The 13,911-nt window shown below is 44.1% G+C and overlaps 1 protein-coding gene across 6 annotated transcripts in view; it reads left to right on the top strand.

The window, feature by feature from the left end:
- CLTA (clathrin light chain A) overlaps positions 1-13,911 on the top strand; it is a 120,159-nt gene that overhangs the window by 27,601 nt on the left and 78,647 nt on the right. For all 6 annotated transcript variants that reach the window (XM_054519723.2, XM_063713937.1, XM_002819625.5 and 3 more), the window contains exons 2-4: positions 4,227-4,264; positions 5,766-5,883; positions 10,857-10,968. In XM_054519723.2, coding sequence (XP_054375698.2) covers positions 4,227-4,264; positions 5,766-5,883; positions 10,857-10,968 — 268 coding nt within the window. The remainder of the gene's footprint in view (positions 1-4,226; positions 4,265-5,765; positions 5,884-10,856; positions 10,969-13,911) is intronic.

The raw sequence follows: 13,911 nt of genomic DNA, 5'->3' as shown, positions 1-13,911 counted from the left end.
TGTGTTATACAGAGATATATAGGCAGTCAGCTATGACAGATTGATGAGAGGAAAATAAACTGGCCCCAGCCTTGGCGGAAAGCGCCTATGGAGGATGGGCACAGGCAAAAACCAGAGGGGTTAGGGCTGAGCCTTGGATGACTCCTTTGGTTGTTAAGAGATCCAGAAAAGAGACGTAGGTTTAGAGGCAGGAAGAAACCAGCTGGGTGAAGTGATATTGAGGTGACCAGCTGTGGGGGATATCGAGGAAGAACAGGTGGCCATGAAGGAGGCAGCACAAGTGCAGCTGTTGAAAAGCTCTCAATCATGAGGGCTGAGTTGGGGAAGAGAACAGGAGAGACAAGCCACAGAGAGTACAGCAGTAGGGCACTATTATGGTGTTTTGTTGTTTTTGAGACAGTCGCTCTGTCGCCCAGGCTGGAGTGCAGTGGTGCGATCTCGGTTCACTGCAACCTCCGCCTCCTGGGTTCAAGCAGTTCTCCTGCCTCAGCCTCCCGAGTAGCTGGGACTACAGGCGTGTGCTACCATGTTCAGCTGATTTTTGTATTTTTCCTAGAGACGGGGTTTCACCCTGTTGGCCCGGCTGGTGTCGAACTCCTGACATCAAGTGATCTGCCTCCCTCGGCCTCCCAAAGTTTTTAGGATTACAGGCGTGAGCCACTGTGCCCAGCCTATTTATTATGCTTTTGACAAGTTATTTCTTCCTTTTTTTTGGAGATGGAGTTTTGCTCTTGTTGCCCAGGCTGGAGTGCGATGGCACGATCTCAGCTCACTGCAACCTCCGCCTCTTGGGTTCAAGAGACTCTCCTGCCTCAGCCTCCCAAGTAGCTGGGATTACAGGTGCCCACCACCATGCCCAGCTAACTTTTTGTATTTTTAGTAGAGATGGGGTTTCACCATGTTGGCCAGACTGGTCTTAAACTCCTGACCTTAGGTGATCCACCCGCCTTGGCCTCCCAAAGTGCTGGAATTACAGGCATGAGCCACCACACCCGGTGACAAGTTATTTCTTGTAGGAGAAGAAAGAGACATGGGTGAATTAAAGGGAAGCTTTCTGGAGAAGTAATTCTATTGATAGCAGTGGTGGAGGGAAGTTTAGGGAAATCTCATGCGTGATAGTTAATTATACTGCACATTTGCTGTATACCAGGTACACTTTCAGATCCCAGCAGTAGCTCCACAGGTTAAGTGGTAGTTTCATATTTCAGATGAGAATAGATCAGTGTGGAAGTTGAGCAGTGTCCCTAAGGTAGCAAGGTAATAAATGGCTCAAGTGCAGCTTCAAACGTAGGTCTGCTTGACTTCAAATGTTTCTGGAATGTGGAAAGTTGAAAGTGGATTTGGGACAGTTTTTCACTTTAGAAAACTTTGGCCCTTTTTCTGTCTGGAGTTCCTGAAAGGCCCTAGAAAGTTTCCTTCTGAAGCATCATGTTGCTTAGTTTAGTTGTCGTAGTAAGTCAAGGCCCTGCATGTCCTTTCTGCATGTTTCCACAGCAACAGACGATCCCTTGGCTTGAGCCAGTTGATTCTTGTAAGAATGTTAGTGCAGTAATACAGTAACTAATAAAGAGGAAAGCAGATGCCAGTGGGTCTGGAGGAGCCTTCAGACAGCATGTGATTTTTAAGGAGATGTGGGATGAGGATTGCTTCTTGTTTTGTATATGGAGTAGTGATCAAAGTCTCTTATATTCCAGCCCAGAGCTGGACTATATTAGTGGATAGTTGATATGTCAACTGTACTATATTAACCATAATGTAGGCCTGGCCAGACTAGCAATTGTAGGATCTAGGATTTAAAACTATCTCACTCTTCTGTCTTACACAAAAATAAATTCCAGGTGGATTAAAGAGAGACATTTAAAAAGTAAAAGAAGAAAAGTGAATATTTGTCTATCTCATAGTAGGAAAGGCCTTCAGCATAAAAGCAGATACAGAAATCATAAAGAAAAAGTCGATCATGTCTACATACACAAATTAAGTTGTTCCAAGTGTTAAATACCATAAACCAAATCAAAAGAGAAACTAGGGAAAATATTTGACTATTAGAGAGCAAATACTTAGAGATCAAAAAATAGCAGGAAAATAGGCAAACTCAGAAAATTCAGTTTTCTGAATCAGATGTCGGGTATGTGATTACCTCACTGGAAATAAGATTGGCACAACAAAGCCACCATGAGGTTTGTTTTTTTTTTTTTTTTCCATTATCAAATTAGCAAAAATTTTAAAACATGATCAAGCACAGTCCCTAGTATCAGGGAAGGTCTAAGAAATGGGGCACTTGTGCTGCTAGTAGTAATATAAACTGGTAGACTAATAGGAACAAGTGGGTAGAGTTTTAGAAGTCTTTAAAATACATACCCTGGGCCAGGTGCGGTGGCTCACGCCTGAAATCCCAGCACTTTCGGAGGCAGAAGTGGGCAGATCACCTGAGGTCAGGAGTTCGAGACTAGCCTGACCAACATAGTGAAACCTCGTCTCTACTAAAAAATACAAAAATTAGCCAGGCATGGTGGCACGTGCCTGTAATCCCAGCTATTCGGGAGGCTAAGGCAGGAGAATCACTTGAACCTGGGAGGCGGAGGTTGCAGCGAGCTGAGATTGCGCCAGTGCACTCTAGCCTGGGCAACAGCGTGAGACTCCGTCTCAAAAAAATAAAATAAAAAAATACATATCCTGGCTGGGCGCGGTGGCTCATGCCTGTAATCCCAGCACTTTGGGACGCTGAGGTGGGTGGATCGTCTTGAGATCAGGAGTTCGAGACCATCCTGGCCAACGTGGTGAAACCCCCGTCTCTACTAAAACTACAAAAAAAATTAGGTGGGTGTGATAGCTCACACCTGTAGTCCCAGCTACTCCAGAGGCTGAGGCAAGAGAATCACTTGAACAACCCAGGAGGCGGAGGTTGCAGTGAGCCAAGATTGCACCACTGTACTCTAGCCTGGGCAACAGAGCAAGACTCTGTCTCAAAAAAAAATAAAATACACATCCTGTGATCCAGCAATTCCTTTTTTTTCCTTCATTTTTTAATTTTTTTTATTTTTTGAGATGGAGTCTCGCTCTGTCGCCCAGGCTGGAGTGCAGTGGCGCAATCTTGGCTCACTACAACCTCTACCTCCCGAGTTCAAGCAGTTCTCTTTCAGCCTCCTGAGTAGCTGGGATTACAGGCTCATGCCACCACCCTGGCTAATTTTTGTATTTTTAATATACGGAGGTGGGTTTCACCATGTTGGCCAGGCAGGTCTCGAACTCCTGACCTCGAGTGATCCTCCCACCTTGGCCTCCCAAAGTGCTGGGATTACAGGGATGAGCCACTGTGCCCAGCTGTAACCCAGCAATTCTACACCAAGGAATTTATTACAGAGGTGAAATTGAATATGCTTCCCCCATACTTTCACTAGTTTGATAAGCTTCATATTTCCAAAACTTTATAGAATGCTTAAAAAACTATATAGGTAGGTGGCACATGGCTTAAAGTGGTAAAAGGCCACTGACAAACTATAAGAAACTCGTTTTTGTACTGACATATAGGAGTAAAATCAACTAGGAAAATTAAGAAAAATATGAGAGGCCAGGCATGGTGGCTCATGCTTGTAATCCAACACTTTGGGAGACCGAGGCGGGTGGATAGCTTGAGTCCAGGAAATCAATAGCAACCTGGGCAGCATGGCAAAACCCCCTCCCTACAAAAAAAATAGAAAAATTGTCCAGGCGTAGTGGTGCATGCCTGTAATCCCAGCTCCTGTGGGGACTGAGGTGGGAGGATCGCTTGAGCCCAAAAGGTCGAGGCTACAGTAAGCCATGATTGGGCCACTTTGCTCCAGCCTGGGTGACAGAGCAAGACTGTCTCAAAGATGAAGCTGCAGGTCTCTGCTCACTATGGGTGATTCCAGGCCACGCTTTTTTTTTCCCCCTCTTGCAGAACTTTCATAGAGAAACACTGTTCTTTTTCTGCTAGTCTTCCATTTGTTACCACTGTAAAATAGAAAACAGAAAATAAAATCAAAAGCTTTTGGACTTGGGAGCTTAAGGACAGATGTGTCCACATTTTGGTGAAATTTGTATATAAGCACATGTTGGTTTTATTTGTTGTATATAGCACCTACCACAGGGATAGCATTTGGTAGCTCAAGGTTCATACAGCATATAATGCTGTATTCTACTGTACAACCCTTTGGCCCAGTGTTTGACCAGTCTTTATTGATAGACCAAAATCTTATGTCTTGCAGATGCTGTTGATGGAGTAATGAATGGTGAATACTACCAGGTACAGAGTACTCTGATTCTGTTCATTGATAGTGATTGAGAATCTTCCTTTCCTGTGATTTTAATTGACTGACCTAGAAAGAAACCCCAGTCCTTTGACTTTCCTGAATGTATTGCTGGCTGGTGTGTTATCTACCAAAGTGGAAAGATTTAAAGAGAGGTAGCATTGATAAAAAGAGAACTGTTTAAAAATGTTATTTACCTGCCCCTAGTGTTATCACTTTTATTCTAAAGAAATCACCATTCAAATGACACTGTGTTAAGTGCAGTAAGTTAGTACTAATACTTTAAATAATTCTCCTTCCATCTTTGTTTATAGTCTGATTAGGTTAACCTGGTAATATTAATATTGCTTAGTTCAGTGAGTGGCATATGGAATAATTTTGTAAAGATTAACATTTATTTGAGTCTTTTTTTTTTTGAGACAGTCTCATTGTCGCCCAGGCTGGAGTGCAGTGGCACGATCTTATCTCATTGCAACCTCCACCTCCTGGGTTCAAGCGATTCATCCGCCTCAGCCTCCTGAGTAGCTGGAATTACAGGCGCATGCCACTACGCCCGGCTAATTTTTTGTATTTTTAGTAGAGATGGGGTTTCGCCATGTTGGCCAGGCAGCTCTTGAACTCCTGGGCTCAAGTGACCCGCCTGCCTTGGCCTCCCAAAGTGTTGGAATTATAGGCGTGAGCCACCGTGCCTGGCCTATGTGGTTGCCTTTTTTTTTTTGTGGGGGGGAAGGGGGGACGGGACAGGGTCTTACTCTGTCACCCAGACTGGAGTGCAGTGGTGCAATCTTGGCCCACTGCAACCTCTACTCCCCGGGTTCAAGCAAATTCTCCTCCTGCCTCAGCCTCCCCAGTAGCTGGGATTACAGGCACATGCCACTACCGCCTGGTTAATTTTTGTATTTTTAGCAGAGACGGGTTTCACTGTGTTGGCCAGGCTGGTCTCGAACTCCTGACCTCAAATGATCCACCCACCCCAGCCTCCCAAAGTGCTGGAATTACAGGCGTGAGTCACCGTGCCCGGCCTGTGTTGTTGCTTTTAAGGTAATCCTTTAACATTTTACAAAAGCCACCATTGTTGTTAGAAACGGGTTCTGCAGTGAGCCGAGGTTGTGGTGGCTTTGGCCGGGTGCGGTGGCTCACGCCTGTAATCCCAGCACTTTGGGAGGCCAAGGTGGGTGGATAACCTGAGGTTAGGAGTTTGAGACCAGCCTGACCGACATGGTGAAACCCCGTCTCTACTAAAAATACAAAAATTAGCTGGGCGTGGTGGCAGGCACCTGTAATCTCAGCTACTCGGGAGGCTGAGGCAGGAAAGTTGCTTGAACCTGGGAGGTGGAGGTTGCAGTGAGCCAAGATCGTGCCACTGCACTCCAGCCTGGGCGACAAGAGTGAAAACTCTGTCTCAAAAAAAAAAAAAAAGCACTTCTAACTCAGGTGAAGTGCATTTTAGGAAGGAATTTTTGGTATTAATATAGCACAATTGTGTTTTGTGTTAAGGAAAGTAATGGTCCAACAGACAGTTACGCGGCTATTTCACAAGTGGATCGATTGCAGTCAGAGCCTGAAAGTATCCGTAAATGGAGAGAAGAACAAATGGAACGCTTGGAAGCCCTTGGTAAGGAATCCCTTCTGTCTTTTGGTGTCTGTTTTCATTGGAGTAGTTGACCTGGACTCTACTTTTATTCCTTTTTAGCTCACATTAACCAGTGTCATTGTCTGGTTTTTGGGAAGATATCTTCTCAGCCTGAAGGTTACAAGGCTACCTGCATAGAGATGCCTAATCACAGGCCATTGTGTGAGGAGTAGGGTAGCCGGAGACCCCCAAGATCCTCTCACAGGAAGAGCATAGTGATGCTGCACCTGACCTCAAGAGTAGCCTCAGGTGGTGTTTATAGAGTGCTTTATAAACTTGAAGGATTCAAGTTGCCCATGTCCATGGACTTTAACAGTCCATTTTTCTTTTTTCTTTTTTTTAATTGAGATGGAGTCTCACTCTGTCACCCAGGGTGGAGTGCAGTGGCGCAATCTCGGCTCATTGCAAGCTCTGCCTCCCGGGTTCACACCATTCTCCTGCCTCAGCCTCCTGAGTAGCTGGGTCTACAGGCGCCTGCCACCATGCCCCGCTAATTTTTTTTTTTTTGTATTTTTAGTAGAGACAGGGTTTCACCGTGTTAGCCAGGTTGGTCTCAATCTCCTGACCTTGTGATCCACCCACCTTGGCCTCCTAAAATGCTGGGATTACGGGTGTGAGCCACCGCGCCCAGCCTCCATTTTTCATTTGAAGGCTGAATGAATTTAAGGTAACACGAGGAAAATGAGGTATGTTAGGAAAAAATGTACAATTTGTTTTTCCTACCTTAATATCTCTGTAAGGTAAGTTTTACAATTTTACAGGTAAGAAAAGTGGAGGAGAGGTAGAATAAGTATTTGGAATACTCAACTAAGGAATGGTAAGAGTCACAATTTCAGCTGAAGTCTGCCTTGCTGCAAAGTCACTACCCATCCCCATCAGCCACGTTGCTTTCTAAACATTTAATGTGCGTGGCCGTCTAGCCACACAGCCTGGCCTTTGATAAAGAGATGTGTAACATGGAGTGTCACCTGTTGGTTCATGATCAGGGGAGACTTGTGTCTGTACATGGTGGATTGGAGAAGTATGCAGAGTGTGAGGATATAATCCACATTGTGGCCTTTTCTTTTTTCTTTTTCTTTTTTTAATCAGCTGACTTTAAGATTCATCTTTTCTCAACTTTACAGAACAATTGAAAGAAGAGGAAAATAAACATGTGCACCCCCAGATTCAGTAATTAATGGGTTATCTTTATATAAGTGATATGTTTTAGACATATACACACATACACAAATTATTTTGGCTTACCTACTTTAAGATAAAGACATCATATACTTCATGTCTAAATATTTCAATGTACACCTCCTAGAAATAATGACATTCTATGTAACCACAATGTCAGCACTATTATTCCCTCTTGGGAACTGTTGAACTAGTGAAAACATGAGTCCTTATTTTTCAGATGGGATAACTGACACCCAGAAATAGGAAGGGACATGACCCAGATGACACAGCCAATTAGTGCCAAATCATTGATCTCTCTAGTCCTTTTATCGCTCTAGTCCAATTTAGGTGGCTTTCAGAACAAAGAACGCACTTAATATTTGAACCTTTATAGCGCCATTCATTAGTAATTTCTTTGGTGGAAATATTCTGTATCTGTGCTGTGTAGTATGGTAACCACTAACCACATGTAACTGTTAAGTACTTGAAGTGTGGCTTCACATTTCAAGTGTGACTGAGAAACTGAATTCTAAATTTTCTTTAATTTTAATAAATTTACATTGAAGTAGCCACATGTAGCTAGTAGCTACCATATTGGACAGTGGAGCTGTAGGAAGATGAAGATAGGTCCTAACAGCTTTGGTCCTTGCTTGTTCTTTGTGTCTCTTGAGTATGCTTAGAGGCAAGATTTAGCTGGTCTTAGTACTGCTGTAGTATTTTTCATGTTACAGAACCCAAATTTATCTTTTCTGTTTCACCAAGCTCTAGCAGTTTTTCTTCTCCATGGAGAGAGTCTACTTTGGTGTCTGGAAAGATTTAATTTTTCAATTATGAAATTGGGTACTTAGGGAATACTCTTATGAGCTGTTTTCTTAATTCAAAGTGCTTTTTTGAGAGAAGTACAACATTTGGCCTTGCATTCCAACTGAATTGAATTCACTTGGTTCATGAACAAGGTGTTCCTTCAATTTCACCTTTTTTCCTTGCAAAAACTGTGAGAAAGCACGCGATGCTAAAAATAGAGAACTGGTGCCAGTGGTTTTCAGCCTAGCTACTGGCTACATTCTCAAGTAATTTTCTTTTCTCTGACCAGTAACGAGGGTGGCCAGAATGGAAGGCAACTGTGAATGTGCTTTGCTCTCTAAGGGGACTCTTCCTCTTCATCCTCTGAGGGGAAGAATTCTAAATTAGTATTGCAGTGGCACTAAAGCTGCAAAAGCCAGAAGACCAATTTAAATGTGCTGTTTTATGCAGTAACCACAGTCTGTTCAGCAGGTCACCATTTTTATTTAAATTCATTTTTCAGAGATAAATTTTATATTTTAGTCCTAATGTATAGTAAATGTTAACATCAAAATACATTGAAAGAAAATACTGTCCAATCAAACAGGTAATTATTTGGAAGTAATTTCACCATGATTGAAAAGGGGGCCTTACATTTTGAATTAGGTATTGTCACATGGCACTTCCAGCCCACAGCTTCTCATTGCAGCATAGCTAAATCTTCCATTTCACATCTGTACTTCATGCCATGGATAGACACATATTAGATATTTACTGTAGAGGCTGGGTGGGGTGGCTCAGGTCTGTAATCCCAGCACTTTAGGAGGCTGAGGTGGGAGGATCACTTGAGCTCAGGAATTCAAGACCAGCCTGGGCACCATAGTGAGACCCTATCTCTACTAAAAAAAAAATTAGCTGGGGGTCGTGGTGCATGCCTGTGGTCCCAGCTACTTAGGATATTGAGGTGGGAGGATCACTTGAGCCTGGGAGATTGAGGCTGCAGTGAGCTGTGATAGCACTATTGCACTACAGCCTGGGCTACAGAGCGAGACCCTATCTCAAACAAAACAAAAAAAAGTTTACTGTATATACTTTAGAGTCATCAGTGAAAAATCTGAGAAAATGATTCTTCTGAACGACAGATCACCTTCCAACAAATTAGATACCGAGATGAACGTTCTTTCTAACCTGAAACTTGGGGGAGTTTCTAGCTGCTATTAGGCTTTTTCTTACAGTTACACACAGTCTTTTGCAGGTTGTTACTATAACCTTTCTTGCAAAGGCCCTAAAAATGCCCAAGAATACTTCATTTTTCATCCCTTCTAGTAGTTACTTGACACTGCTACTGCTATCTACTCAAAGACACTAATTACAGTTTGGGCTCTTGCTCTGCACTTTCAAAACTCTGTCCAGATCACTGGTGGTCACATTTTGTGATTATTTCTAGGCTTACCTCCTTTTGTGTCCCTCCCTTTGGAGGAAGCATAATGAGGTAAGCAAAGTATAAGCTTTAGAGCCAGATCTGGGTTTGAATCTTGGCTCTGTCGCTTACTATAACCTTTAGGAAGTTCACTCAAACTTTCTGAGCTTTAGTTTTTCTCACTGCTGAAAATGGGATCAGAGTTTACCTTCTTGGGATTGTTGTAAAGATTGAGTTAGATGTCTATAAAACACCTGCCAGACAGAATGTCCAGAAGAACTTGTTTAAAGTGAAGTATCAGGTTAACTTCAAGTGTCAGCTGCCTCAGTAGCTATGACATATATTTCTTTTTTTTTTTTTTTTTTTCTTTTTTGAGACAGAGTCTCACTTTGTTGCCTAGGCTGGAGTGCAGTGGTGCAATCTCAGCTCACTGCAACCTCTGCCTCCCAGATTCAAGCGATTCTCCTGCCTCAGCCTCCCCAGTAGCTGGGATTATAGGCATGCACCACCACATCCAGCTAATTTTTTGTATTTTTAGTAGAGACGGGATTTCACCATGTTGGCCAGGCTGGTCTCGAACTCCTAACCTCAGATGATCCACCTGCCTCGGCCTCCCAAAGTGTTGGGATTACAGGCGTGAGCCACCACGACCAGCCGGCATGTATTTCTTTATCTCTCACTATCTACTGATGTATGTCTCTTCAGCTCAGTGTCTTAGAGAAAACCATATTTAGTCCTCAGAAACTTCATGTTTCATGTTTGAGAATCCAATCTAGCAAACCTGCTAGGTATGCATTTTCTTGCTCTCATTTCTAGAACCTTTAGGTTAACTGTTAACAATGATCCCATACCTCTACCCCCTGCACTTCTCTCCAGTGGAGTTTCTTTTGTAGCTCTGCCCTGGCTCTGCCACAAACACACTGCAGACCAAGTAGGAGTAGATGCTTTGTGGTCCTCTCTAGTGCTAATATTCTGTGTTCTATCATTCTCTGGTTCCTGAATCATCTCTACCTTTGGTAATTGTCCTAATAGCACCCTGCTTCACAGAAGTGCTTCTACCATATTTAGTTATGAGAGTGCCACCTTGTGTTCCACAAAACCATTGTCAAACCTGGAATATGGACTAGTTTGGGAGAAGAGGTAAAAGATTAAGATGAATACCCTACTGTGAACTAATATTGGCAGCATTGGTAAAGAATCATCTATAATTGTTTCTCCCCCAATTGGTGCCCAGAAGGCTTTTTTCCTATTAATAATAGAAGTCAGTATTTCCACATACACCCTTCTCTTTTTCTCTGCCCAAAACAAGACAAAACAAAACTAATGACCCACTAAGATGTCAGTGGACTGGGATAAGACCAGGAATAGAACTGTGGGAAAGACCAGGCAGGAATAGAAGCACTGAAATCAGAGTTGGTTGTGCAAACAGAGAAAACAGAAGTTTATCTTCCCCTCTCTACTCTTCTCCCCCAACAGGCACACAGACATGGACCTGCACCCACCATAAGTTCAGTAAGACCAAAAATAAACTGATGAACTTAGTTTGCATTTTGCCTCAATTGTATTGTCTTTCTCTTCTCTCCCTTCAAAGATGCCAATTCTCGGAAGCAAGAAGCAGAGTGGAAAGAAAAGGCAATAAAGGAGTTAGAAGAATGGTATGCAAGACAGGACGAGCAGCTACAGAAAACAAAAGCAAACAACAGGTCAGTCCGTGGTGGTTGTAGCACACTTTGTTTTCCAAAAATGAATCAAATCCATTCTCAGCATCCAGTCTAGGTTTTTGGCTTCTGCCTCCTTTAGTGTGAAATGTCTTCAGTTTTTAAAGAAAGTGCTTGAAACAGGTTGCAAGTCTCTCAGGTCTTGTGAGCATAATTCACCCTATTGTTTAGCCATCCCAATTGTAGTGACTTTAGCTCTCTGAGAGTTTGGTTAATATGCATAACCTGTAATGGTGTGATTCAGCCAAGGGAAAAGTTACTTTTCATGGAACCCTGAAATGAAAGCTGGGTGTCATGAATACACCCAGATCTAGTTACTTTGGATATGATTATAGACTTGGTCATGTTGAGTCTCCTAAATATAGCCCTGCCCTCTGAAAGCCACTTCATGAAGGGGTCCATTGGGAGGAAAATGTGCTTTGTAGTTAGGCAGCCAAGGATGTTCCAACATAATTATTTTAGAATTGAGGGTTCTGTGGGTACTTATCTGTGCCTTAAAAAGTCTTGAATTGACTTCTTAAAAATGTTCTGTTTGAAATAGATTTTATTTAGTTACTGATAGTTAAGGAGTTGTGAGGAGAAAAATGCTTTCATTCTCATATCACTACTCACCAGCAGCTGGGCTTTAATGCCCTACACTTAGAGCCCTTCTTGGAAGCAGCAAAGAGAGGATATGTGGTGTTGCTTCCCTCAGGGCAGGCAGGTTCAGAGCCCAACTTTCACTGAATAGTCAATCCATTCACTTCAGTGTATAAACGGGCAAGACCGAGCCTGGGGATATTTTTAATTTTCAGGGTAGAGCCTTGGGTTCTCGTATGCAGAGGCAGGAAGCAGGTTGGGTTAAGTGTCCTTGTCTCTGGCAGCTCTGTTAGACAGAGATGTGGCAGGAGAGAGAGCTAACAGCTTAGCCAGCCAGCCAGTGCTATTGTGGGTCCAGTATGACAGAGCAGTTGGACTCTCTTTTGTATGCTAGCAGCCCTTCAGCTCATTGGATTCCAGCTTGAGCCTGTGTCCTGGTCACTTTCCTCTGGGGGCGGTGTGCTCAAGGAGTGCCTGTCAGGTTCCATGTGGAGTTCTGTGGGACTGCTCTCTGGTGTGCAGGCTGGGTTGCCAGTGGTGATGGCTTCCATCAGCTACGTGGGGCTGTTGTTGAGCCTGTGGTCAGTAGGTGGTGCTGACAGGTCCAGGCTCCTGTGTCCTCTGCTCCCTCAAGATGATTTTCTCCCAGGTGGAAGTTCAGATTGGTAAAGCCGAGTGGGGACTGTGTGCAAGCACCCTGCGAGCTCTGAGAACTCCCCCAGCCTGTGGCCCCAGCACTTAAGTTTAGTTTGAAGTACTGTAGCCGTGCCGACCCTCCCTGCTCTGGGTCTGTGATGCTTCAAGAACTTAGAAATTTTCAAACTTAGATAACGAATATGTTGGTAACAGCCTTTCTGTTGCAGAAATTTTTTTCAAGGAAGTTTTGCTAAACTGTCAAGAAAGGGATACTCTCTGTATACAGAATCCGTTCTTCTCAGAGGGAGTAATGACACCTGTTTTTTTTTCTTTTGAGATGGAGTCTTGCCCTGTCGCCCAGGCTGGAGTGCGGTTGCGCAATCTCAGCTCACTGCAAGCTCCGCCTCCCGGATTCACGCCATTCTCCTGCCTCAGCCTCCCGAGTAGCTGGGACTACAGGTGCCCACCACCATGCCCAGCTAATTTTTTTCTGTTTTTAGTAGAGACGGGGTTTCACTGTGTTAGCCAGGATGGTCTCGATCTCCTGACCTCGTGATCTGCCTTCCTTGGCCTCCCAAAGTGCTGGGATTACAGGCATGAGCCACCACGCCCGGCCATGACACCTGTTTTAGGAGCTCAGTCTTAAAAGTTTAGTCCCTCCAGGCATTGAATTTGGGCCTTGGTACCTTTCTTTACTTGGAACTGTAGATGCTGGTTAAGCTGGTCTCACAGATGAACCTCTTAAGTTCCAGAGAGAAGGGACTTCCCCACTGCTCACTGAGAATATAGAGCTGCTTAGGAAGCAGGTCATTTGCCTTGTGGGAACCTTGCAGCACAGGGCTGACTCTGAGAGCATAAAGCTAGTGGCACACTAGCCATTGTCACCAGGGCTCTAGGACAGAAGAGATGGTTTTTACAGTTTATTCCAGTGATTCTTCACTGGTTGGAGGTGGGAGCCATTTGAGAGTCACTTTGGGGGACTTCTTCCAAGGGTCTACACCCTCCCCTGGAGATTTTTATATTGCTGACTACTCCCCCTCTCCATCCATGTTTGACTCTAAACTTTAGAGTTCAAAGGAATAGGTCCCATTTAGATGTATAAAGTAATTCATCCTTGTTATCTGTCTATGGGTAAAGAGTGAATATTTTTAGAAAAGAAAATGGGGGCCAGACACCGTGACTCACACCTGTAATTCCAGCACGTTGGGAGGCCGAGGTGGGCAGATCACTTGAGGTTAGGAGTTTGAGACCAGCCTGCCCAACATGGTGAAACCCCATCTGTACTAAAAATGTGAAAATTAACCGGGCATGGTGGCGTGTGCCTGTAATCCCAGCAACTCGGGAGGCTGGCAGGAGAATCACTAGAACCCGGGAGGCAGAGGTTGCAGTGAGCTGAGATTGCGCCACTACACTCCAGCCTAGGCGACAGAGCGAGACTCAGTCTGAAAAAAAAAAGAAAAAAGAAAACGGGGAGCTCATTTCAAGCAAGTATGATTCTCTCTGGGTGACTTCTGCAGTAGCTGGATGTTAAGGGGACCCGAGAGATAAGGCAGAAAGATGAGAAGTTTGAAAGAGGAAACTCGGAGACAGGAAGGGCATCCAGTTAATTGTGAGAGCATCCTCAGGCCTCCTGCCTTCCAGCTGCCTCACCACTGGGTCACCAAAGCACTAGGAGCACATCGCGCCTGGCACTGCACTGGGGGTGGGTGTGCG

The sequence above is a fragment of the Pongo abelii genome, chromosome 13 (genome assembly GCF_028885655.2).
Source record: "Pongo abelii isolate AG06213 chromosome 13, NHGRI_mPonAbe1-v2.0_pri, whole genome shotgun sequence".
In the NCBI taxonomy this organism is placed as follows: domain Eukaryota; kingdom Metazoa; phylum Chordata; class Mammalia; order Primates; family Hominidae; genus Pongo; species Pongo abelii.
The sequence above is the reverse complement of the archived record's forward strand: the minus strand, read 5'-3'. Positions and strand labels throughout refer to the sequence as shown.